Source organism: Berghia stephanieae, chromosome 2 (genome assembly GCF_034508935.2).
Source record: "Berghia stephanieae isolate SIO BIC M18660-M18661 chromosome 2, UCSD_Bste_1.3, whole genome shotgun sequence".
Classification (NCBI taxonomy): Eukaryota; Metazoa; Mollusca; class Gastropoda; order Nudibranchia; family Aeolidiidae; genus Berghia; species Berghia stephanieae.
The window spans coordinates 126818358-126845857 of NC_088361.1; the positions used below are offsets into that span (position 1 = coordinate 126818358).

The following is a 27500-nucleotide window of genomic DNA, read 5'->3' on the forward strand; positions in this document are numbered from 1 at the left end:
TGTGGACAAAATATGGTTGAAATAGTTTCTGGAAATGTTAACTAAAAAGAAGAGAGACTTTGTTGCTCGAAATGTACGACAAAAGAAACTATAGTTTCTCTCCTTGTTGTGTTTTTCGGTCTTTTATATATTACAAGGCCAAATGCAGCTTTTAGAGTAAAAATAAAAGGGAAACTTCTGCACCTCCTTTGAGGTCTAACGTTATCCTGCGTTTGTGATTAGTGATTAGCCCACTCTCAAATTTGAAGCTAAGCAAATTATCCATGCATACATAGAGTACTTGCTCATAGAAGACGGACACATTACATAGAAAATGGACAGGCCAAACTACCAAAGCACCAGTCGTCTTTATCGATTAATTAGCACAGAAGATGACCAGTAAAGACCGGGTAATGAGTATTGATACTCATTGTCATGATTTACCCAAGGTTTGTGTGACCAATTGATGACACAAGAGAGACATCTAAAACAGTCTGATGCTCATAAAATGTAATAATTCCTTATTATGAGGAAATAATTAAAAGGTTTATAATGTGTTTTAACTTCCTCCACAACAAAAATAGACTCACAATACTTACAACGTCCGCCAGCCCGATATAACGTACCGACACATATAAATATTTGTAACCATGAACGTGTATAATCTAATAATCTGATTTATATAGATAGTATGCGCTTGGCTAAGGAGTTCACAACATTGCCATCCGGAAGTATAACGGACCAACACACAAAACTGTGTGCAACCATGAACGTTTATAGGCAGTTTAATAGATCAGTAAAATTAGGTGCCCCAAACGTAAACAATAACAAGTTGCTAGTGATTTCCGTTAGGGACCGGAATAATTTACGCACAATATAGGTCTCCCAATTTTGTAGTTTGAGTTGTAGGCAATACACTTTCAGTATTGAAAATATGTTTACATAAAATCTAACAGTTGCAGAAATAATAATATAAGGCTAAATTATTATGAAAATCAGGCTCCGAATAATTCTCGTTTTGTTCACACCAGCGCAATAATTTGCTCTGGTCTAAAAATAGATAGACTGTAACTTTTGATAAATTTTACCTTTTGTTCCATAAAATATCCATATCTAGACATTATTTGATGCATGATCGAGTATTTATGAATATGTGTTTCTTTTGCCACCTAGCAGCCAAATTTTAAAGGTTATTTTTTTCTATTATTTACATTGGAACGTGAGCTGTCAAGACAGGAACATGTGGTTTGCCATGTGCTTCTCGACCTTTGTTTACGTTTGGGGCACCTAATTTTACTGCTCTATACATTTTAGCGAGATTACTCACAAAACGCGGATGGCAAAAACAATAACAAAGACCTGAGTGACGTCATCTTCGAACTATCTATAATTTAGTGAAAAATAATCATCAAAATGGCTGTCTTAAAACAATATCAATGAGCTGAGTGACGTCAATTGCATTCCTTCTATCAAATTTATGCATGAATATGTAGGATATGCCGGAGTAAAAATTACAGTCTTTTTTCTAACAGCTTATATAACTCTGCATGTTTTTTTTTCGTTGTTTTTTTATTTTGAGAAATTGAGTACATCGTTATATTGTTTCTTGCACATGCATGTAAGAATATTACGCCTAACTTTCTCGAAACTCGTTTGTGATAGGCCCGCTCTCGAATTTAAAGCAAAGCAAATTATAATCCATAAAGTACTTACTCGTAGAAGAGGTATACAATAAGTAGAATTTGGACAGGCCAAACTACCAAAACAACAGTCGTCTTTATTGATTAATCGGCACGGAACATGACTAGTAAAGACCGGGTAATAAGTATCGATACTCATTGTCGTGATTTACCCAAGGTTTTCGTGACCATAATAGGGAAGAAAAGTGGTGACGTCATGCCTTCTACTTTTATGGTTCCGATTTCCTTGGAAGTGTGTATCTAACCAGTTCTTCGGGGTACAAATGATGAATAGGTTACGTTTTGAATCATAAAGTGACATAACTACTTCAGTAACAGATAATATAAGAATAACGAGACGTAAAAGAGCGAGGATGGTTGACCTTTATTGACACGCCAGTATATATTTAGACCAGGAAATATGATGTCATCACTCTGAAACCAGAAGATCGTTTACACTTGATATGTATTCAGGCCTCCAGAAAAGTAGTTTTACACTTCCAATGAGATAGGAACCAATATTTTGACATCAGACTTTTCTTCCTGTCTTAAACAGTCGGCTGGTCATGTGATGTGGTTGTTCCTGGTTATGATAAAACAATTTAAAGGCCTGAAATGTGTTTTAACTTAAACAAAAATAGCTTGACATATTCATAAGTAAAACTGCTTAATTAGTTGATCGTTTAGCGCAGTTCTCAATGACTGCTATACGATGTGCCTGAAATCGACGTGTACCTATTTGCAGATCTGATAACGAAACTTGTTGTGTTCTCATAGGTGTAATGGAAAAACTCCCAAACCGACGCAAAGTATTGTTCTTTACAACAATGTTCAATCTGGCCCATAATTGCGTTCAATTATCAGACTCGTTTCATATGTGCAACTTACCTGGAATCTTTATTGACACAGGAAAGCGACATTTTCCTTGACACCGGATGCGACTAATCACTTTATATCAGTTATAACCTCCTACTGTATCTGTATGGCTTCTGTGGCTCAAATCAAGCAAAATAAACTTGAGCTTTTAAAGGCGCAATTTCCACTAAACATGCTCAAGGCGCTTTACAACGGGTCCCTGTCAAACAGACAACACGTAACATGTAGAACGAGACACGACGCCATTTAGGCGATATTAATTTTGTTTTCCGACAGAGACAACCCTGTTATCGACCAGGTACTCATTTTACAGCTGAATACGGCGAGAGAATGCGAGTAAAAAGTCTTTTCCAAGTCCTCAACCATACGCCCGAAAGCCAGTGTCAAACCACAAGACCACGTAGCTGCTGAATGGCACAATGCATTGTGTTGTAACAAACTCATTGGGTTATTAAGTGTAGTCAGTGACCGATGAATGAAAATAATTGCAAATTTTGGTCCCCCGACATCGTGTCATTGGGTAACGCGCTTTACACACATTACATACTTACTGCCCATGTAGGACAGCAACTAAGGACCCCCGTCTTCCTCTGTCTGTGGCCATCATCTTTAGGAAGCTCCATGTCTCCCCCCCCCCCTCCCCCGACATACACATACACACTATCTCTCATCTCTACTGTTCCCCTCTAGGTTATCCGGGGCTTTCCCCTTCTTCTCTTTTCTTCTTGGGCCGTTTTCATAAACGCGGTCTAGCGATTGGTCTCTGAGTATCTCTGACTTTAATCAAGGATTTGAAAAAATCGGATTTCATGTGAGCTGACTAAGCAAGTCCCAGACTAAAGTCACGGCACCTTCGGACTAAGTTTGGCCAAGTTTTAGTTATTTGTTGAGGCAGGATTTCACAAGCTGAGACTGAGACTAGTTACTAGGATACGTCATAACGTCAACAAGATAGCAGCTATTTTTAGATGAGAGAGCTTCGATCGGAAGGAAAATACGTTGGTTACCAATGACAGAGGCAAAGGTGTCCTGTTGCTATTGCCACTGGATTAAAAAAAAAAACTATAAGATAAGTGCAGATCGTTGAGAGTACATATTTTTGTGAGTAAAAACTAAAAAAAAAACTGAATCTAATTGGCTCGTGAGTTGCGAGTTAAATGGAGACTGGAAATCGAAGGATTTGCGTCAAAGAACAACCCCCCAAAAATGATTAGAAAATATAGTGGAGACAAAAGTAATTCTGCTGGCAGTGTAGCTGACTGAAATAATGTGATTCATCAGAACACACTTTCTCTTTTTTTCTTTTTTTTTTTTTTTGGGGGGGGGGTTGTTTATTTTTGGTTCAATTTGTTTGAGCTTCAATGAAACTTTCATTGGCCTAAACATAAAATTGACAGTCGATGATGGACATCATTGTAGTCTATCAGTCGACAGTCAATATCACGTGATTTGATTCATCATGGCAAAAGTAAGTTTAAATGAGAAAAGGAACGAAATATTATATGTATACCAGATGCGTTGCTAATTTCCTCTTTGGAAATCTTTTACGTTGAAAGTATGAAGGCTGGTATCTTACTTACTGTCGTGTACTAGAGGACGTGATGTTACCCGCACAAAATAGCCGAATAAGTTCCCGTCTTTATAACGCCCACTTCTGGGCAAGAAACGAGCTAGTCAGAGACTAGAAAACGTTCATGAAATCCGATTTTTAGCCACTTGCTTTGCCTAGGCTTAAGGCTAGCAAATCATTTACTAGACTAGTAAATAACTATAAATCTATTCAAGAAACTAGCTAGTTTGAGATTAGAAACCGTTCATGAAATCCGATTTTTAGTCACTTGCTTTGCATAGGCTTAAGACTAGCAAGTCATTTACTAGACTAGTAAATAACTAAATCTAGTCCGCGTTCATGAAAACGGCCCCAGGTGTACAGTGGAGGCGAGTATTGATGATGTTTCCCTCCTCCTTTGTCAAAACATGTCCTATCCATCTCCACCCTCTCATGATGATGCCCTTCATGTCTTCCAGTCCACATCGATCTAGAACTCTTTCATTTTTAATTCTATTCGGCCACTATGACAAATATTACACTCCGGTATAAATGGTTACTTGGCTTTGTTCAATGATGAATATTGTAGGGATGCGAGTGCAAAAAGGGACAAATAATACAACAAATAAAGACATTGAGTGTGGCAGCAAATGACACTGAAACATTTAAAGGGAAATAATGGCAATGAATTAGAATACAGGCAAGCCAAGAGCATATATCAAGAGACACTAAATATTTACTGGCTAATTATATTGACGATGAGATCAATACCTGTGATTACGTTGAACACTCGACGTTATGGTGAAGACGATAATGATGAGAGCGATAAAATCAACAATGGTTGCGTTTATTTATTTGTACACGACAGTTATGCCAAAGGATGCTATGACAAATAAAAACTAAATTTTAAAGTAACTCCACAAATCATCAAAGACATAATTGTTTTGGTTATAATACAGTTGAAAAAGAGAAGTTGCACCGATAACCTTGTCTATCCGCCCTTTTAATAAGCCACAAGACAATTATCGATGTTAGGAAACCTCTCCTACTGATCATTAACTACTTAACTGCCGTACTGTGTTTGGAAAGAAACGCATTTTTTAAAAATGGCCAGAAAACTCGTCCTCCAAAGAACAATCGATTTAATGACCCTTTAATGACCTCGCGAGGTCTCAGGTTTGAGAGTTTTTGCCAAGATAAGGGTCGTGTAAATCGATCGACATTTGAAGGACAAGATTTCTGGGCAAATTTTTAAATACTTATCTTTCCAGAGAGCGTCAGTGAACTGGTTTTGGACACAGCCATACACAATAACCAACCAAATCCCGCACAAACACAATGGCACCAACACGCAGATGGCTTTACAGACAGCAAGCGAGTTTGACTGTCATCCATGTCATGATTACAAAATATAATACTATTCATCGACTGCTGTACATTATAGAAGGCAAGAAATTGATGTCACTCAGCTCCTTGTTCTGGTTTTTAGACGAGACATTTCTGTGATAAGTTCTCACTAAATTATATCAATCAGAATGTCAACGTTCAAGGTTATACACAGTCTTGTGTGTTGGTACGTTATATCCGACTAGCCGGTGTTGTGAGCATTTTACCTAAACGCATAGCATCAATTGTTGTTTTCTGGCAAAACATCTTTTTCTTGTTTTGACTTGAATGCCTCTACCGTTTAAGTCGATACGAAAAATTATGTTTTGTCAAATAATGACAATTTATGTAAATAGCGTATGCGTGTTATGTGTGTATGCATGTGTGTGTGTGCGTGTGTGCGTGTGTGTGATGAGTGTAGAGGAGGAAAATGGGATGGTGACAGCTGTAATCGGATTCAATAGTCTGATGTCACGTCGCCCAGCAACGGCGGCCATCGTGGTTCTAAACAAAGATAATCGGTACTTTTTATTCTTCATGCTGGCTAGAACTTTTCATATGTCATGTGATCAGAATGTGTAAAAGTCAAAACATGATCATATTTATAATGTTTTTTTTCCCTTTGGGTACGCTTTTATGCTCGTCGGAGAAATATTCCATAAGGGCGACCGCCATTGTTCCGATAGTTTAGAGTAGTGCGGGGCGGTCCTTGGCAAGCTTAAGGACCACGGTCCTACGGTCCTTGGGAAATGAAGACCGCAAGGACCGGTCTCTAGACCGGTCCGTTCATTCTTGAACCGTTAAAGACCGCTACACGATGAAAACCGTGGCCTACAGGAGTAAAACACACTAGTGCGGGGCGGTCCTTGGCAAGCTTAAGGACCACGGTCCTACGGTCCTTGGGAAATGAAGACCGCAAGGACCGGTCTCTAGACCGGTCCGTTCATTCTTGAACCGTTAAAGACCGCTACACGATGAAAACCGTGGCCTACAGGAGTAAAACACACGGAGTAGTCACACTCATTTCAAATTGTAACCTAATTAGAGAAGAGGGGTGATGCCTTCTTTATTTGCTCACCGTACTTCATTGTTACTTCGATAATTTAATAAAATTTGAAATTTATCCCCATTAACGGAGATAATGGCATCGCCCAAGGCGTTGATCGAGTTGTTCGTGGCGTTGATACACACACGCAACTCCTACCCCCCCCTCCCCCCCCCCCCCCCACACACACACATTAGAGGGCAGCGAGCATTGAAGAGTAAGAGAGAGACGTGAAGTTATAATAAGAGGGGGTGGATGAGGTGATAAGAGGGGTCGATGGTGACTTTTCGCCAGATCTAACAAACTCAGCTACCCATTCATTGCTGAGTAGACAGGGATTCAGAAAAAAATCGACTGCACCCGGGATCGATCTCTGGCCCTTTGCGTATAAAGAGAGTGCTCTATCAACTGAGCTATCGGGGTCCCCAAATATTCTATTGGACCTTTTAAAAATACAGACGTTATAACTGGTTTTTTTGGACGGAAGAAACTAATGAAACTCATATTACTTGATTAGTTAAAACACCAAACGAAATTTTAATATTATTGTATTATTTTAAATGACAACAATGCGATAGAAAGGAGTGGCGACAAGAGATGGACAAAAGAAAACAAAAAATCAGACTTGCAACTTGCTAGGTTCGACACACACACACACACACACACACACACACACACATCTTTAGTAGTCACATACATTTCAAACAATAACCCATTAGAGAAGAGGGTCATGCCTTCATCATAGATCATTGTCATTGCGATCATTATGGTGTAGTAAATTTTGAAATTTACCCCGTATAATGGAATCGTCCAAGGCGTGCGCCTCCTGTTCCCCCCATCTCACACACGAAAGGGCGGTTTGCGGAGTGGAGGGAGGTGGTCGTCTGCCTCTATGGTCGTCTGTGTCGTTTAGTGTATGGCAAAGGGGGGTGGGTGCGATTAATTAAGTGGGATGGGTGGTGATTGGTGGAAGATAGGCAAAGGACCGAGGCAACGAATCGCTGGGGAAGTAGTATGGCGCGAGACCGTTGAAAGGTGATAAGAAGTGAGGACCGCCGGCGGTCTTCCTCTTTGGGACTGGACCACGGTTCACAGCTAAAAGACCGTGGGACCGGTCCTCGGTCCGGTCCTCAGCGCGGCACTAGTTTAGAGCCAGTTACTAAGTTACCATGCGTCATTACGAGGGAAGTGACGTTACGACTGTTGAAGCGTATTAGCGTGAATTTTACAATGACAACAATAAAACTTTAGCACTTAATCGCCATCTGACACTCCTGTGGCCAGACTACATTCTCCATCTCATCGATATAGAATCTCTAGTAACCAGCGAACTACCGTAATCTGGAAAGACAAGAATTTAAAATTTTGGCCAGAAAACTCGTCCTTCAAATATATCGATCGATTTAAATAACCCTCGTCTTGGCAAAAAACTCTCAGTCCTGGGACTTCGCATGACTTTTTCCAGAGTTATTTTGTTTCCAAGATGAGGGTCATTTAAATCAATCGATATAATTTGACGGACGAGTTTTCTGGCCAGATTTTTAAAATACGTGTCTTTTTCCAGAGTACGGCAGTTAAAGGGTTAAATTCCTAGGCTTTTTACATTTGTGTGGATTGATGATCTACGAAATTGACCTTTTAAGGTTGTGTTGAATTTCAACGTAGAGTATTGTGAATCAACATTTCAAGTATCTTTGACAGTCATCGAGGCGATGAGTTTCCACATCAGTCGGTCTAATCATAGATATCATTCAACATACGTTTAAAGTGATACTAGGCTGCTAGAAGATGTGGACTGTAAAAAGTAAGAAACAAAAATGAATATAACAACTTCAAAACAAAGAACAAAATACCAAACACGGAACGTTTCGGGCTCAAATCCCTTCTTCAGCCAACAACAACAAAAAAACAATAAAGACATAAATGCATTCCTAAATTCCAGGTAGTCTAGGAATTTCTGGAATTTATAGTAATGTATTTATGTCTTTATTTGAAATTGAAACTAAAGTTGTCGCAATGACTTGAAATAGTTGTTGCCATTTTAGGGTAAGATCTCGTCGGCTTGTGATTCAACCCTTCTTAACGGCATTATCTGATAGATTGATTTTCCTACCGAGTTCAGAATTATCAGATTATTAATGCCTTTGTAATTTTTGTTCGAAAACCCCCTCACCATGCTGCCGTATTCTGAAATGAACAACACGTATTTAAAATTTTGGCCAGAAAACTCGTCCAAATATCGATCGATTTATATGATCCCCATCGTGTCAAAAACTCACAAGTCTTAGACGTCAGTGAATTCCCAGGTTTGAGAGTTTTTGACAAGATGAAGATCATTTTAATCGACAAGGAAGAGTTTTCTGGCCAAATTTTTAAATACATGTTTTTTTTTTCATTGTACAGCAGCATAGCAGTTGATGAATTCCATGTCAGAAGGTAAGCTTTGAGAGAGGATAAGAGCAATCCTAATTGTATGCCATTCATAAAGGACGATGATAGTTCATATAATTTTTGCGAATGTCTGTGCTTGGTATAATATGTACAGTGTTCGATGGGTTCTACCATGCCTTGGAAACGCCAAAACGCGTGTTAGAATTCAAGCGTGCCGAAATCCAGTGCTCATGTAAGGTTGCGACATTATTTTATAGAGAATATTTCAGTCATCCCGCTCTATCATTGTTGATCCTTGCACAATTTTGTCTCGCACAGACTGACTCGAAATTAATCCTTTTATGCAAAGTTCAACTTTACTCTATCCACTCATCGAACCTTATTGTTTTCACAGGATGGCCGATGGTACTCGACGTTCATTAAGGTCAAAGTTGCAGTTACTGCTCTATTTCTAAAAGAAATGGTTAGATCTGCACAAGAAATAAATTTTGTCCGATCGCACACTGATGTTCACGCATTCTGTCAGCAAAATAACAAAATATTTTTAATCACTCCACAGACCACCGCAGTACAACCCTTTCTACACCAGCATAGACAGCATGCCTGAGATCAAACCACGAAGGAAAAGTATTCCACTCGTCAGTGACTTGGTAAGTTCAAATTATTTTGCAGGTGCTTTAGTAGTTTCGTGAGTGCTACGACTACTACCTTGAAGGAAAACTGCGATGACGTAATACGCTTTTCCCACACGTCCATCCCAACTCCCCAATTGCTTTGCATATCCCTCACTTATGTTAAGCAAATGTAAGGAAAATGTTTTATTTTAAGAACGATTTTGAATTGTACGAGGAGCTTTAGAAAAGTATCTCTATGTAATACTAAAGTGCTAAAAATAAAACACTTTCACGCTTATCTCGTGTTCGATTAAGGAGAAATTGTTCTGTTTGATTTCTGAGTTATAGGAATAGATGCAGTAACAGATGATAAAATCTATTTTCTCCATATTGGTCTATAGACGTGTACAGTATTTAAGGAAAGACTTGTCTGAAAGTCTTGAGCAGATGACTTCACAGAAATCTTCATCTTTTCGTCAAGCTTATGGATACCTTAATCTATGCACTCGTATAAAGTAAACATTTTCTTAACAAAAGAAAAACAAGTGTTTAGTTATTAGAATTGGTTCTTTGGCGCTCACACTTGGGCAATTTGTCCGACCTAGGATTTTACTATTTTAAAAAAACCTGAGCTTTTATATAGAGCAATATTCACTAAACGTGCTCAAAGTGCTTTACAAGGGGTCCCTAGCCACAGCAACATTTAATATGTTATAGGACAAGACACAACGCCTGCTAGGCGATATTGCAATTCTTCCGACAGATAAATCTTTGTTAACGGGCAGTTACTCATTTTACACCTAAGTATGGTGAGAGAATGTGAGTAAGAGGCTTTTCAAACTATTCGCCGCTCAGAGTTGTACTCAAACCCAGGAGCTTCCGACCCGAAGGCGAGTGTCATACAACATAGCCACACAACCTTTATGAATCAGATTGCTGATTATTGAAATATTTGGAAGTTTATTGTGTTTTAATTTGTTGACATTCATGAAAGTATGAACGTGCGCCGGAGATCGACCACTAGTAGCACGCTACTTGAGACGTCCTGAAAAGTACACCAGTACAAATGATATCAGTATCAGTCATAAAAGAATTGTTTCTTTACAATGTTATTATTAACAAAGACATCCTGTTCGTTTTCTATAAATAAACCCATATCCAATTTGAATATCTTAATACTTTAAGGAATCGTCGTGATTTTAACTTTTAATTCTATTTATTAAAATGAACTAGAGACGTAAGCGATAGTTATCTTAAAGCTCACGTTGCGGGTGTCGACAAATTTAATCTTATTCCTAATCCAAAAAAAGCTGATTTAATTATTTGTGAGATACAAAAATATCTTTACTCATGTAATCATCTATAAAAACCAGGCTGAATATTTATATGAAAAAACTGTAAACCGTGCTTCGGAAAATATGTAAGCTTAATTGTCAATAATAATTTGCTTACAGCAATCTGACTAATAGATTTGCTTAAATTCAAGTGCCAATTTTCAAAGATAAAAGGAAATATTATAATCAGTAAACCAAACATAAAATGTTGGAATTGATATAATGATATATAATTGATATAATGGCGATATGTGAGGAAGCCCTGGAATTTTAGTTCATATTTCACGGCTCTGGATATTGGGGAATGTCAGATAAAGGAGCGCTGGCATCAGTGGTGGTAGATAGTATGTTTAGACCTTTGTCCTTCTTTCGTGCGAGCAAATATTTCAAATTAGAGAGCATTCCAGAGCTATTGTGGTCCACCATATTTGTATTGTTCCATCGATGCTTTTGCTTCGCTTTTTCCTCGCTCTGTATGGGATTTTGACAATAACAACTGTGACTGGAGGACACTAACCGTGTTTCTTACAATTTAATGAGAAATTGATCGGATACAGTTAAAACTCCGCTTTTGTAAATTAAAAAAAAAGATTTGAATTTGTAATTGATAAACTTAGTTTATTGATGGAACTTGTTATGGTTAAAATGTTTTGATTGTTTTCTGGGGATTTTTTTTTCTTGTTGTTTTGTTTTGTGGGTTTTTTTAAAACATGAGAACGATATAAACGTATACTTTTGCCATGTATACATATTATAGCGTTGTCATTAAGACATATAAAATAGTCTTTGTTCATCATCTCCTTTGTAGACTTGATACGTGAGGAAGGTCATGCCCGGTTTATCCTATTTGTCACCAGATTAATCAGTATTATAATACGGTATCAGACGAAAATGAAATCATAATATCAAGACAAGAAACGTAATGCAATGCCAAATCGGTAATCATGGCATTTCAGTAATGATGGTATGCGTCACCTTCAAACTTCAAAGTATATAACCTGTTTGGGAGAATTTAATGAGACCTAATCACCCAACTGAAGGTTGAACAACCGTGCCAAATTTAAGTTATATTACAAATAAATATATGGGTAACTTGATAGGGCCTAATCAAGATACGAGTCACCTACTATTAAAACCTTTTGCCACTCGCGAAGTTACTTGTTTATTTATTTCAGTCTTGGGTATCAGCACAGTATGCAAATATCAGCCTAGAACGAAAGAAGGAAATGTTTGCAAAGGGTTATAATCACTTCCTTGATATCAGATTAATGGGAAAAACGTTTTTTTTATTTTCAAAGTGTTGGGGGTCGTGATTTTTAGGGCTTCCGTATTATCTTTATTCTCTGTTTCAATTTTGGCACGCCAATTTTATTTTTGCATAAATTATTATCATTAGACTAGAGACATTAAATAAGAAAACCAAATGATGCAAATTCTAAAAGCCATTTACCTAAGACGATACTTATATTTTTGTTTCATGATGCTAAGCCCTGTAGTAACTGTCAGTTCGCACAATGACAATAATATCATTATCTGCACTTAGTAACATCTTCAGTCATTCCATTGAGCTCACGAGCCAGCAATTATCTAATGTAATAATATCCCTTATTCCTTGATCTTCCACAACAGGTGATGAAGGTAGAGATGTCTTGTCTATTTCATTTCTATCGTAGTCTTATATTTCCAGTAGTTGATATTTTCTTCTATCTAGTTGTTCAACATATTTTTCATTATTTTATTTTTCGTTTATTTGTTTGATACCCAATGTTTCACTGTAGTTCAATGTCACTGTCAATCTGGATGCTGTTTATATGGACATACAGACCTCTTAGTGTTGGGGTCTCGTTCATTTAGCCAATAAGCATTTATAATATTATCTCAATGTACACAGCCAATTAGATATTTTTCTTGACTTAAACCCCACCTCAATTATTACTCCTTAAAGCTGTCCGCTCTACTAGCTTACATTATATATATATATATATATATATATATATATATATATATATATATATATATATGTGTGTGTGTGTGTGTGTGTGTGTGTGTGTTTTGTTTTATGTTTTGTTTTTTTAATCATTTATTTTTTGGTATGCTTTTTCTTAAAGTTGGAGGGGGGGGGGGGAGGGAGGGGTTGGATAGTTTTTTTTTTTTTTCAAACTATTTTTTTTTCTAAAATATCATAAGTTTGATTTACTCTTTAATTTCATCTCAGATTAAACAATGTTTTATGTTTTAAGTGCATTCACTTGTACCACTGGGTATCAGCTAGTTTTGTTTTCCCTTGAAGCTTACTGTCAATATGCGGTTGGCTTTCTCATTACTACAGATGCTCGCTTTTTTATTGAGACAATTTCATCACTGATATGAGTAGTCATTGGCATTTACTCTGTTGTACACATGTTCTCAAATTGTTTTCTTTACTTTTTTCACGCATGATATAAAAAAAAATCATCATATTTTAGATAGAAACATTAATAACGCTCTAGATATTTTTGCTATCTATTTCCTCGGTGTTTTCGGTGTAGATATTTCAAATGATATTTTTTTTAATCCTGTGTTTTCATTTGGGGCTCGTAACATATTCACTAAAAATTGTTTTTTCAATATTACTTTTAATACAACGTGACACAAAAATACAGCTCCTACCTTTAGTTCGATCAAATTTATACTAATCGAAGTAACGTCTTGAAAATTTTAGGATCTGTGATGAGTTCTGTATTTAAAGAACTTGACAGTTTCATAGCATTGAGATCATTACAATCTAATCAGTGCTTTTTTATTTTTGCTTTTTAAAAATAAAATCATCATACTTCTCCTTCACGCATTTTTCTCCCAATACCAAATGAAGAGTTTTAAAGTTTATACAGGCATCTAAGAGCATAAAAAGACCTGTTTTGTTTGTTTTTTCTTATCAATTTAACATCTTTACGTTGAATCCTTGGAATATATGTGACCCTTCGCTTCAAAACGGTATTAAGTCGGTATGGTTAAGATGTTGAAAATTGAATTTAAAGCCAGAAATATCAGACTTGTGTTGAGTTTGTATGTTTCATTGAGGAGAATGGATACCGTATTTTAGGGTGCAAATGCCAACAATTTATATTTTTGACCAGTTTAATATTTAATTTGGCTTTTAAGCATGTGGTTCGTTCCGACATAATACCGTTTTGAGACGATGGGTCACATATTTGAATTATGTATAATATTAAATCGATTTTATTTCTTGCTCTAATGCCATGGTTAGCAAAACGGGCGGATTTGCCGGGGAGGATTATTTAAAATTAAACTTTTAAGAAAAGACAAAGACAAACCCAATGTCGCTTCTAGATCAAAGCTACCAATCAAATCTTAAATTCATAGATGGATAAAAAAAAAGTTTATCATAATTAACGTATTAGGAAATTACACATCGTTACTCGTTCACAGCCGTACGTCCATTCCATTTTATATTTTACCGTATTGCTTTTCCGTATTTTCCTGATTTTCATATGTTCTGCTAATCGTTGTAGTAATAACTTTTTCCCTGTTAATGTTTATTTTTCAAATGTCATATCGCCTTGCAGAAATAAATAAAACTTATGTTTTAGTTCTTTTTTGTTTTTTTAAAAAAATATTGATGATCATTGATGCAATATCCTTGATGTTACTGCTATCACAAAAACGATAGATTTTATATAATTTTTATGCCACCTGGTATCTAAATACTAATCACCGTGTGTTTTCCTCATTGTTAAAAAATGCTTCTCATAATGTTGAAAGGAAAAAAAAGAACAAAGCTAGCTCCATAAATTGCTAATTCATATTGTTCATTTTTTTTAAAATTGGGAATTTCCGATACCTTTTTCTCTGAAAAGCGGAATCTAAGTAAGGAATCTAGAGGCGAGATACTGTTGACTTGGCAATCATTGCAGCTGGTTCCTTGTCCTGTAATACAAAGAGATAGAACAGACTCTTTGTTGCATTTGCATCATGAAATTATGGTAAAATCGGATTTTAAGAGCTCATCTCTTCTACAGATATTTAATAAATCTTGAACGTTAGGCATATCGTTTGCGAGATGGTCAATTGGATTCAATAGTCAGATGTCACGTCGCCCAACGTCGTTCTAAACAAAGATAATCGGTACTTTTTATTCTTCATGCTGGCTAGAACTTTTCATATGTCTTGTGATCAGAATGTGTAAAAGTCAAAACATGATCAGATTTATAATGTTTTTCCCTCTGGATACGCTGTTATGCTCGTCGGAGAAATCTTTCATAAGGGAGCCCGCCATTGTTCCGATAGTTTAGAGCCAGTTACTAAGTTACCATGCGTCATTGCGAGGGAAGTGACGTTAAGACTGTTGAAGCATGTTGTACTTACACCTAGAGCACTCAGGCTCAGCATCTCGATTTCTTCTCGAGCAATAAACTTAGCTCTTATTGGTTACTTCGTGGCGCTGCGCTTCGGCTGATATCTAAGCTTTCTTGGTCGTACTTTACGAGAAAGAACCTAAAGGCAAATTTCTCCTTGAAATGCAATGTGATTTATTAAAATTCTCAACTCCGCTCAAACAATCTACAGTGTATTTTTATATTTGATTCTAATTCTTCTTTTAGACCATCTATAAGTATTCAAACAAAAACAAGGGATTAGAGATAAAACCTATAACAAACACTTCGCAAATCTGTTCTTTTATGATCTATTTTTATAAACAACGCATGACTGAAAAAAGATGTAATTTTCTGTTTCATAATAATATTTAGTATTGTACAATTATTTTTCAGCTTAATATATTTCAGAGACAATATTTATTTATTTAATGTATTATTCGATATTACTTAATTTTATGATCTTTTGTTGATTAAGTTGTTTTTGTTGTCGTTGTTTCTGTTGTCATTGTATTGTTGCTGAAATTTGTTTTTGGTGTCGTTGTATTTGTATAATTTTTGTATGGATAAATTCTATTGATGTGGGAATATTTTACTCACTCACAATGAGTTACTTTATTTTGTTCATCAGTTTATTTTCAACAGTAGATATTTCTCTGTCTTTTTGTGTTCCTGGCCTGTTGGTGTTTTTTAACTGTCGTTCTTTCGTTGATTACTTATATCAATTTTATATTTCTCGTGGTTTTGACTCGATCGGGGTTTAGTAATATTTCTTGGATATTTAGAAAACAGGTCGTCATAAACAGGATTTAAACTAAATATCAATGTTAGTGTCGTAAACACTCTTAAGTTGTTACAGAAAGAAAGAAATAACAACGATGAATTGGATACTAAGCAAACACGTATCATTGAATGAATTTGATGGTCATAATGATGTGGTGATGATGATGATGATGATGATGATGATGATGATGATGATGATGATGATGATGATGATGATAATGATGATGGTGATGTTGGGAAATGATATGATGATGAGGAGGAGGAGGAGGAGGGGGAGGAGGGAGGAGAAGGAGGAGGAGGAGAAGGAGAAGGAGGAGGAGGAGAAGGAGGAGGAGGAGAAGGAGGAGGACGACGACGACTATGATGATGATGATGATGATGATGATGATGATGATGATGATGATGATGATGATGATGATGATGATGATGATGAATTTGGTGTTGTTAGTATAACTGAAAATGATATTGGTGAGTGTGTGTGTGTGCGTGGGGGGTGGGGGGGGGGGTGGTAGACATTCTGCGCTATCAAACAGCTACATGTTTTGCTGAGAGGTGGTTCAATGAACAATACCTCAACATCATATGCATTTTAAGGGATGTTTATTTCGTTATCTACAGATTCCATAGAATGTCAACTGCGTATTAAGTGGATAGCATGCAATTCTGTAGGCAATTAATTGATTAAGGATATTAGTAATTAATTGTTAGATCTTGCAGCGTTTCAAACGCTATTCTATACATTAAACGTTTATATGCGATTCGAAATAATAATCATTGTACGATATAATTGCGATGCTAAAAACCAGGATTGATACGTGTGTTTAACACACCAGAAAAACATGTTCACAACTAGATGTTTACATTTTCATAGAATTCAGTCTCTCATATGTTTTGTTAGTACAATGTGATTTCATAGCATTCTTTACAAATGGAAAGAGTTGAATATTGCTTGTGAGTTGTTGGTTTGTTTCGTTATGCTTTTTAAATATAATCTTACATGGTAAAGGTTGGTGACCGATGAAAGTAAGATAAAGAAATGAAATCGATAATCAATAACGAAATCTAGAATCAATAAATCTGTTAATCCATTGGGCATTATAATATTCCCCTCTCCCTATCTCTCTATCTCTCTACTCTTCCTAACCCAACTATCAATCTAGACTCTCTCTAACTCTCTCTCTCTAACTCTCTCTCTCTCTCTCTCTCTCTCTCTCTCTCTCTCTCTCTCTCTCTCTCTCTCTCTTAGCCATCTCTAATATAGTTATTATATTCAGAGTAGAAATAACAGCGGTTATTTTCATTGACAAAATTATTTTTCTTTTGTTTCTAATTATGTTAATTTCTTTTTATTAAACATTATATTTCAATACGGAAATTTTTTATTAAAATCTTCTTTTACTAACAAACAAGACAGCAATGCTTAGTAGCAGGGGGGGGGGGGGGAAATCGATAAATAATGTCATTTTAAGAGTTTAGGGATTTTCAATATTATTTTAATTTCCAATCTTACATTTGATCCTCAACTCACACAGGATTTAAAACTTCATTATTAGTGGAAAGCATGTTATTGAGGTCTCTTTATGGATAACCATGATCAACAATCGCTCACTCTTTCATGAGTCCATCGATTCAAACAGCACTCTGTCCACCTACCTAGTCTACTTTTCATTATACGTATTTACTCATTTGGCCCTCCTTGAGCCTTGGGGCGCACAAGATAATTCACTCGAGACCTTCACTGATTATGGTTGGCTGTTTGTGCTCGGCTATTATGTTCCATGTCTCCTTGAGCTAAACAGTCGCCAAATTGTATTCATAAATCTCTAAATCTCTTCTGCCACCTATTTTTGTATAAACCATTTATTAACCTATTTCTCTATCTATATTATTTGTATCATTCTTTTGTTAAAGAATCTCTTGCTATTTTTGACAATTTGTATATCAATCAGTATCTATCTATCTGTCTAACTATCTATCTATCAATTATATATATATATATATATATATATATATATATATATATATATATATATGCGAGCGCCCCAAATTTTAGTCCCAAGTCACTTTTGTGAAACGGCGTCTAATAATTAATCCCGATGCCACTGTACAAAATTAGTGACAAAAGACCAAAATAACGGTCCGTATACATTCTACCAAATATGAAAGTTTCAGGAGAAATGCGGAGTTATTTTCGTAAATCAATGGCATGAAACGCGGCTCGCAATTTTTAAGCATTTTAAAAACGTGTCAGTTCTGTTAACATAACTCTATTTGCCGGGCTAAAAGCACTTTAAATAACGAATAGAAAAACTCTAGGACATTTCTAAACAAAAAGTTTTTAACCAAATCATGTAAAGAAGACTTTTAACTGCGATTTTCTAAGATACCACTAGTCGTGAATTCAATATTCATTTTCCATCACAACGAAAGAAGGCATTGAAAATGTCTCCATGGAAACGGCGTCATCTTTTGATTTCAATATTATTTCAAAATTAGTCCCAAATCTATGACGTGTTAAAACAAATTCTTGAAAAATAAATTTTAGATAAATCTTGAAAAAAAGTGATTCTCATTCTTTGTTGTGAACTATATTATTGTCACTCTCTCTCTCTCTCTCTCTCTCTCTCTCTCTCTCTCTCTCTCTTCTCTCTCTCTCTCTCTCTCTCTCTCTCTCTCTCTCTCTCTCCCTATTTATATATTTATCATCTGTATATTTTCCTATCTATCTATCGCTCGATCTCTCGCTTTTATTTATCGATCAATAATACAGCACATCTATATATATATATATATATATATATATATATATATATATATATATATATATTACAATCCTCTCCTTCTCCCCCCCCCCTTTCTCTCTCTCTCTCTTTCTCTCTCTCTCTCTCTATCTCTCTCTCTCTCTCTCTCTCTCTCTCTCTCCCTATTTTTTTCTTTCTCTGTATTTCTCTTACTCTCTACCTGTCTCTTTCCCTTCAATATTAAAATGATTAAAAATGTTCTACAGACCCTCAAACACACACTGACACCCCCCCCCCCCCCCCCCTCACCCCGCACGCGCACGCACACACACACACACACACACACACACACACATTCAATTAGTGTCGTTTGTAACATATTTTAATCAGAGTATATTGACCCCCCCCCCCTCCTTAACCAATTTATATATAACTCCTTCTATTTTTCAAACCACCCACTCGGTTATCTTCAATTTCTTTTCTCTAGATTATTTTCAAGTAATCAAATGAATGTTTAGTTGTATTTTGGTATACTTTTCCTACTCATTTCCTACTTAAACTTACGCAATACATTTCATATAAAATATCACCCGTAGTTGTTACCTAATAAATTATTCTATATCCCAATTATGTTGACTCCCATTATATTTTTATATTGATAATACTATGTATCACAAATTAGTTGCACACATTAACAGGTTTGATAACCAAGCTTGATTATGGGCCTGATTTCACACCGTTGTAATGGACAACATATTGCGTTACTTTGTCAGTCTTTCCTTAGAAACAATGAGACTTAATCAATTCGGATTATCAGACTTGCAAAGAAATATATACGTCCATCACAGCGCATAAATAAATAGTTTTAGATGCATAGGATGTAACCGATCTTATGACGTGAGTAAACTTGATGTGTATCAAAACATAACAATCACCAAGGTTAAAATAAGGGGTCAAGCAGACTTCTTATGTTTAAGTGAAGATTGCTTTTTTTTTTTTACACAACGAAATTAATTTTAACATGAAAAAAATAAGTATTTTTGCAACTGCAGAGCGAGAGGTTCTGATAATGGTTTAGATAATTAATTAAGCCAAACTAAGACAATCACTCAAAACGTGAACGACTTATGAAAATACCTACAACCTTTTTTTTATTGAAGTGAAAGTAAGGACCCACCTACAAAAAGGCAAAGTTTTATTCAAACCGTAATATTAGGGTGAAATGAAGACAGAATGAAGAGTCACCCATTAACTGGCAAAGTTTGGTTCATTGTCAGAGTATGAAATAGACCTCTGATTATTAAACAACTTATCAACTGAAATGTGTAATATTCAAATCATCTCTATCTATACAAAACCATATTTTGTTTTGAAGGGAGTAGATGTACTAAGTAACTCCAACCTGTGAATTGTATTGAACCAAAATGAACAATTTAATCCCCCCCCCCCCCCCCCAGGAGTAATACTTGACATGGACCAGTTGGGGATCAAAAGCCTTGTTCAGGCGATAGCAAAAGTAAAATAATGGTAGAATCGAGCATGATGAAATATCAAGTTTTCGCAAGCCTTGAGCTCAAAATGATCCTTTTAGTTTGTTTGTTGTTTTTTTTTCCTCTTTTTGGAACTGTTTAATTCATTTTGTTGAATATGTTTTGTTGTGATTAAGTTTGATTATCAATATGATTGATACATACACTAATACTAAGAGCATCAAGTATTAAGGTGTCTGAAACGAATGGTTTAACCGATGAGTCTGCCTATTTTACAACTGTTAAACCAGTTAACTGCCGAACTCTGAAAATCTCATATTCAAAAATTTGGCTAGAAAACTCGTCCTTTTTGAAACATAGATCGATTTTTAAAAAACCCTCATCTTGGTAATTTTTTCCTCAGAGAACGGATGTTAACCGGATAAAGGAACGAAGAATGTCAAATTAAATGTCAAATAATTTTTTTGTTCACATCGTAGATAAATGGGATACTCTGAAATAGTCACGTCATTTATTTTTTGTTAATTGAATCAGAGCTTATATATTCGAATTCACCATTGGTTTATTTTCTTAGATAACAAGCATGTATGTCAATCTCTGGTGTGTTCGATGTTTTAATTATCTTACCATACCCATTATAATACGAGTCTCACTGGTGTTTTGTAACTCAAGATATTCTTAACCAGTTAACGAGCGTGATCTGGAAAATAAACTAGTTTGGCCAGAAAACCCGTCCTTCAAATATCGATCGAATTAATTTAAATCGAAGATATTTGATGGACGAGTTTTCTGGCCCAATGGGCATGATCTATAGATAGAATGCGCTTGGCCAAGGAGTTCACAACATTGCCATCCGGAAGTATAACGGACCAACACACAAACTCTGTGTAACCATGAACTTTTATAGTCTGGTTAATACAGTTTAGTGAGAACAACTCACAAACGCGGATGGCAAAAACAATAACAAAGGCCTGAGTGACGTCATCTTCGAACTTTCTATATTACATTTCCATGGTCACATTGGAATATGTGCTCAAAGTGACCCACATAGTGAAAAGTGTTCACAGTTTTTTATCACGATTGGTCATTTTGTTCAGCTTGATACATGGGTATGGTTACAACTTTCATAAACAAAGCAGCGTGTTTACATTTCTGAAGAAATATCCAATCGTTGGACAGCAACAAATCATGTGATTGATGACTTGGTTGGACGAAAACATGAATATAGATCGCTCCCATTTTTAAATACGAGTTTTTTCTAGAGTATGGCAGTGAACTAGTAAACACGGGGCTGTAATTATGTTGCATCATATATGACAATGTAACATAATACTGCAGTCATGTAATGTGTATACATATGATGAATACATTTCTTTTTACATTATTTTTATTTTCAATAAACAATGATTTAGCGTCTGGTGAGTTGTCGTTAGTCGTGCACAAGGAAACGGGTGATTTCATTGGTTGACCTATTGAATACAACTCACGATTTGTTTTCTTCTGTGGCAAAAGACTGTCATCTTGTGGTCAGTGTGAAGCTATAGATAGAATGCGCTTCGCCAAGGAGTTCACAACATTGCCATCCGGAAGTATAACGGACCAACACACAAACTCTGTGTAACCATGAGCTTTTATAGTCTGGTTAATACAGTTTAGTGAGAACAACTCACAAACGCGGATGGCAAAAACAATAACAAAGGCCTGAGTGACGTCATCTTCGAACTTTCTATATTACATTTCCATGGTCACATTGGAATATGTGCTCAAAGTGACCCACATAGTGAAAAGTGTTCACATTTTTTTTTTTTTTTTATCACGATTGGTCATTTTGTTCAGCTTGACACATGGATATATGTTTACAACTTTCATAAACAAAGCAGCGTGTTCACATTTCTGAAGAAATATCCAATCGTTGGACAGCAACATATCGTGTGATTGCTGACTTGGTTGGACGAAAACATCAATATACATAGTATGCGCTTGGCTAAGAAGCTCATAACATTGCCATCCGGAAGTATAACGGACCAACACACAAAACGGTGTGTATCCATGAACGTATATAATCAGGTTAATACAGTTCAGTGAGCATTACTCATAAACACGGATGGCAAAAAACAATAACAAAGACCTGAGTGACTTCATCTACATACTATCTATAGATCACTCCCATTTTTAAATACGAGTTTTTTTCTAGAGTATGGCAGTTAACTAGTTAACACGGGGCTGTAATTATGTTGTATCATATGTGACAATGTAACATAATACTGCAGTCATGTAATGTGTATACATATGATGAATACATTTCTTTTTACATTATTTTTATTTTCAATAAACAATGATTTAGCGTCTGGTGAGTTGTCGTTAGTAGTGCACAAGGAAACGGGTGATTTCATTGGTTGACCTATTGAATACAACTCACGATTTGTTTTCTTCTGTGGCAAAAGACTGTCATCTTGTGGTCAGTGTGAAGCTATAGATAGAATGCAGATGACGTCACTCAGGCCTTTGTTATTGTTTTTGCCATCCGCGTTTGTGAGTTGTTCTCACTAAACTGTATTAACCAGACTATAAAAGTTCATGGTTACACAGAGTTTGTGTGTTGGTCCGTTATACTTCCGGATGGCAATGTTGTGAACTCCTTGGCCAAGCGCATTCTATCTATAGATAGTTCGAAGTTGGCGTCACTCAGGTCGTTGTTATTGGGTTTTTTTTTTTTTGCCATCCGCGTTGATGAGTAATTCTCACTAATAGATAGTATGCACTTGGCTAAGAAGTTCACAACATTGCCATCCGGAAGTAAAACTAGCCAACACACAAAACCCTGTGTAACCATGAACTTTTATAACCTGGTTAATAAAGTTTGGTGAGAATTGCTCATAAACACGGATGGCAAAAAAAAAAACAATAACAAAGACCAGAGTTACGTCAACTTCATTCCATCTATAAGGGTACGATGGCGACGCTGACACTGACCAAATTACTACGTCAAAATACAAGGCGATGACCACAAAATAAAGCAAATCGTGAATTGTTTTCAATAACTCGGCGAACGTAATGGTTTGTTTCCTTGGGAAATACTAACGACAACTCACTTGGAGGGGCATTAATCTAAGATGACGTCACAATCCAAGCCCAAATGTCAGGCTATCGATGCTTCGAGCTTAGCCAAAACAGTCCACAACATTCGCCAGCCGGAAATAAAGTTCCAACAAACAGTTTAGTGAGAACTACTCATAAAAATGGCTGGCAACGAACAGTAACATAAGGGGTTTCCTCCGATTTCTTTTTCTTTTCTTTCATTTCATCTTTTTTTGTTTTGTTTTATTTATGGGTGTTTCTTTTTTAAGAATTTGTATTAAATTCTATTTCATTTTTACACTTATAGTGACGTTAATTGTATGTGTAGATCTATATAATGTGTTGTATATCTACAATGTTAATGCTTGAGTTGGTATTTTTTAAATTTGTTAATTGTAAAATATAATTTTCTTAATGAGTTCAATTGGCAATTGCTTAGTCTAAATCTTTGAACTGAAAAAGAACTTTTAAAAATATGCAGACATTATTATTATATCATGTATTTAAATATTTAGTTGTTGGGTTATTTTTTGTTTGTTTATGTATATATTTGTCTATTTAATATTGTTTTTCTTTTACGCAATGGAAAATTTACCTGAAATACAATATAGACTCAACGAGTCTATGACATTATAAAATACATGCCTAAGCTAATGTGTATAGATAACCTTACGCACTGACGAAAGAAAACAAATTAACAAACAAGCAAAAATAAACAAAACAAAACAAAGGTAAAGAAAAATAACTTTGAATTTGATTAAATTCTGAAGAAAAAAATACAATATAACTGCAGTCAATTTGTAAGATGATTGGTATCTATTGCAGATGACTCTCTCTCTCTCTCTCTCTCTCTCTCTCTCTCTCTCTTGTTATTATTACTATTATTATCAGTATTACTATCATTGTTTGCCTTGCTTTATTATTGATTTTACTTACTTGATTTGTTGATGAAAATATTATTTTCTCTATGAGTTATATTGGCAATTGCCTAAAAATAAACGTTTGAATCAATTATTTCTCTCTCTCTCTCTCTCTCTCTCTCTCTCTCTCTCTCTCCTCGATCTCTAACTACTGGCTGGGTTTCCTGACCTCTCATAGCGGGGATAGAGGCACTTACTGTGTCTTCTATCCCCCTATATGTTTTCCAACATGCTTTCTATCTTTGTTTTGGGATGAGATTACTTGGTTTTGTCCTGGCCTTTGCCGGATACCCTACCTGGGAGGGAAACAGTCAAATGTATAGTTAGAGTTTTGGGAGATGATATTTTTTGTCTTGTAAATCATCTCTCTGTTACGCATTGTATTATGTTTTATTTACATATTATTATATGTGATTTGTATACATTTGAGTGTATTCCTGAGCTTGTGTCTGGATGAGACATTTAGGTGATCTCAAACTAAGGACTTTGATATTGTGCTCTTTATAATATATTTCCCATTTCAACCAATTCCCCTTTGTCTTACCTTTTCTTGGGTGATTTAATTGTAATTCTAGACCTTTTTATTATCCCATTTTCTTCCTTTTACTGGCGCGAATATGACCTTGATGTGTTGCAAGCGCCGTAAAACCCTTAAAAACAAAACAATCTATCTATCTATCTATCTATCTATCTATCTATCTATCTATCTATCTATCTATCTATCTATCTATCTATCTATCTATCTATTATCTATCTATCTATCTATCTATCTATCTATCTGGATTTTTAGACATGATTTTACAGATAAAGCTATTTTTGTCACAGTTATTGTTTATAAATGTTCAAAATTAAGTAATAATACAAAGTCACGTTTTATAATAGTTTACAATATTTGCTTTTCAGTCATAGAATTATAATTTAGACATGCAATACTTATAACAGCTTCGAACTTTTTCATTCTCTCACACATTTATTGAAAGAAAAAATGATTTAGATACATTTTTTATCAGCTCAGCAAAGATCGTTTATTTACCACTTTTCAAATTGTTGCTTTCAGAGTTTGGCTGCAAAACGAAATGCCGGTGTGTCATCAGCGATGGTTGCCAGACAGTCTCTGAACGACGAGGAACTGGTAAACTGTTATATTATGCATTATTAGATTTTTAAAAAAGGAAAATTTAAAGTTATAATAAGCCTCAGCGGTCAATCTTCCAGGAAAATTATATGACAAACAATATTTGTCATTATTCTTTTGTTTTTCAGCTAAAAGGGGGCTTGAATCGTAAACGGTTTTCGTCATACAATTGGTTATGTCAATATCATCATGTCAATAAACATGTTATCGTCGTGTGAAGAGTATATCATAAAACGTGAATTCCGGCCTTTAAAGAATTTTATTGATGCATTCCTTATAAAAACTCATAACAATGCCAGACGGATATTCCGTACTAACACACAAAACTAGCTATGTGTATCCTTAACCGTTTATAGTCTGATTAATACAATTTAGTGAGAACTACTCATAAAAAATACCTGGCTAAAAACAATAACAAATAGCTGAGTGACGTCAAATAAGTTCCATCTATAACGATAAAGAAAAAGGAGAACATACTAAAGATTGCTTCATCAGTTGAAGACCCCGTTACTTCCTTGTATCTACTCTAATGTTTTAGCCAAGTTCAGAGGAATGTTATTAATAAAGAAATCGGTGACAACCTCGGTCGATTCTATTTTGAATTTATTTTAGCCTCGTAGGCTAACTTTGGTCAAGTAATTCAACATGCATCACGAAGTTTCAATCAACTAAGATTTGAATAAAAAATTACAACACTCTAAAAGAAATCCGCCTATGAATATCACGTTTCACTTATCATGTATCCCCCGAAAGGCTAATCAAAGTGTAAATCTTAACTCACTCAATCCTAGAGATTTTTGCTACTTTTCAAAATTGGGAAAAAAATATATTCAAAATGAGCATGTGCATAGATAGTTTTATTCAACTATCATTAACATGTTAACAAATAAAAACATTATCTTTGATACTACGCCTATAATTTGTCTCATCAATTTGTAATAAAAAGGCATGAGGTAACCCGGGTAAACTACGGACATAGTCGGTGTTAGGGTTGAGTGAGTTAATGCTGACAGATTTGTTTTGTTCACACCAAAAATAACCAGTTTATTCGATACTTACGCATATGTGATATCTATTTGCGATGCTTAGTATATATCTATGAAAATGTATAATGAAACAGTGCCAGACAAAGCAAGAAAGAAAAATGCAAGAAATACAAAAAACCTTACATCAGCCCTGCTCCCTAATGACTCTATTTGATACGTAATAAGTCGTGTGCGCTGCTACAACTTTCTATTGTCAGACTGCTGTTTATACTACCGAGTGTTGGATTATACCTCTAATGTATGGAATACGAGTATGAGTATGATCATAAAGAGGTTATAATTAAGAATCACATTGATTAAGCATTGTAATGAGAGACGTTCCAGGTTTGCCCAATGTATTCTAACCAAAAAGCCATCTTTCATCATTTGGACCAGAAAACGGATATGTTAGATATCGATCAATTACAATTACTACTTCTAACCTGCCTTAAAATGCCATACCCGAGACTTCAAAGAACTCTTTGCTTTGAGGGTTTTTGTTAAGTTGGAAGTCATCGTAACCTATTGATATTCCAGAAAAAAAAAGATGTTTAAACTAATTGAAAAAGGCGTTTTTGTTGTTGTTTTTTTTAATTTTTTGTTTGATTTTTAGTGTATGACGGAATGCTCTTCAGTGCCTATTTCTGTTAATAAAACTTATCTTTCATCTCTCATAATGAATAGAATAATGCCACTGCGTTAGCCTGTTGACCACCGTACTCTGAAAAAAGAAAAACCACGCATTTATAAATTTGGCCAGAAAACTCGTCCTTCAAATATTGATCGATTTAAATGACTCTCATCTTGGCAAAAACTCTCAAACCTAGGACTTCGCCAAAGTCCCAGTTTTCAGAGTCTTTGACAAGATGAGGGCCATTTAAATCGATCGATATTTGAAGGACGCGTTTTCTGGCCAATTTTATAAATCCGAGTTTTTCCAGAGTACGGGAGTTGACTGGTTAATGGTGACTAATGAAATATTTGACATTTTGTAAAGCGTAGGATAAGAACGTACGTATTGTTGAGTAATTATATTGGTAATCACTCCTATCAATTTAATCAAATCATATCGTGGGAAGTTGTGATTATTGTCATCATCTTC

The 27500-nt window shown here is 35.5% G+C and overlaps 1 protein-coding gene across 12 annotated transcripts in view; it reads left to right on the forward strand.

The window, feature by feature from the left end:
* Positions 1-27500, forward strand: part of LOC144966545 (protein unc-13 homolog B-like) — a 299970-nt gene that overhangs the window by 224870 nt on the left and 47600 nt on the right. For all 12 annotated transcript variants that reach the window (XM_078903194.1, XM_078903195.1, XM_078903192.1 and 9 more), the window contains 2 exons: positions 9465-9555; positions 25296-25370. In XM_078903194.1, the coding sequence (XP_078759320.1) occupies positions 9465-9555; positions 25296-25370 (166 nt within the window). The remainder of the gene's footprint in view (positions 1-9464; positions 9556-25295; positions 25371-27500) is intronic.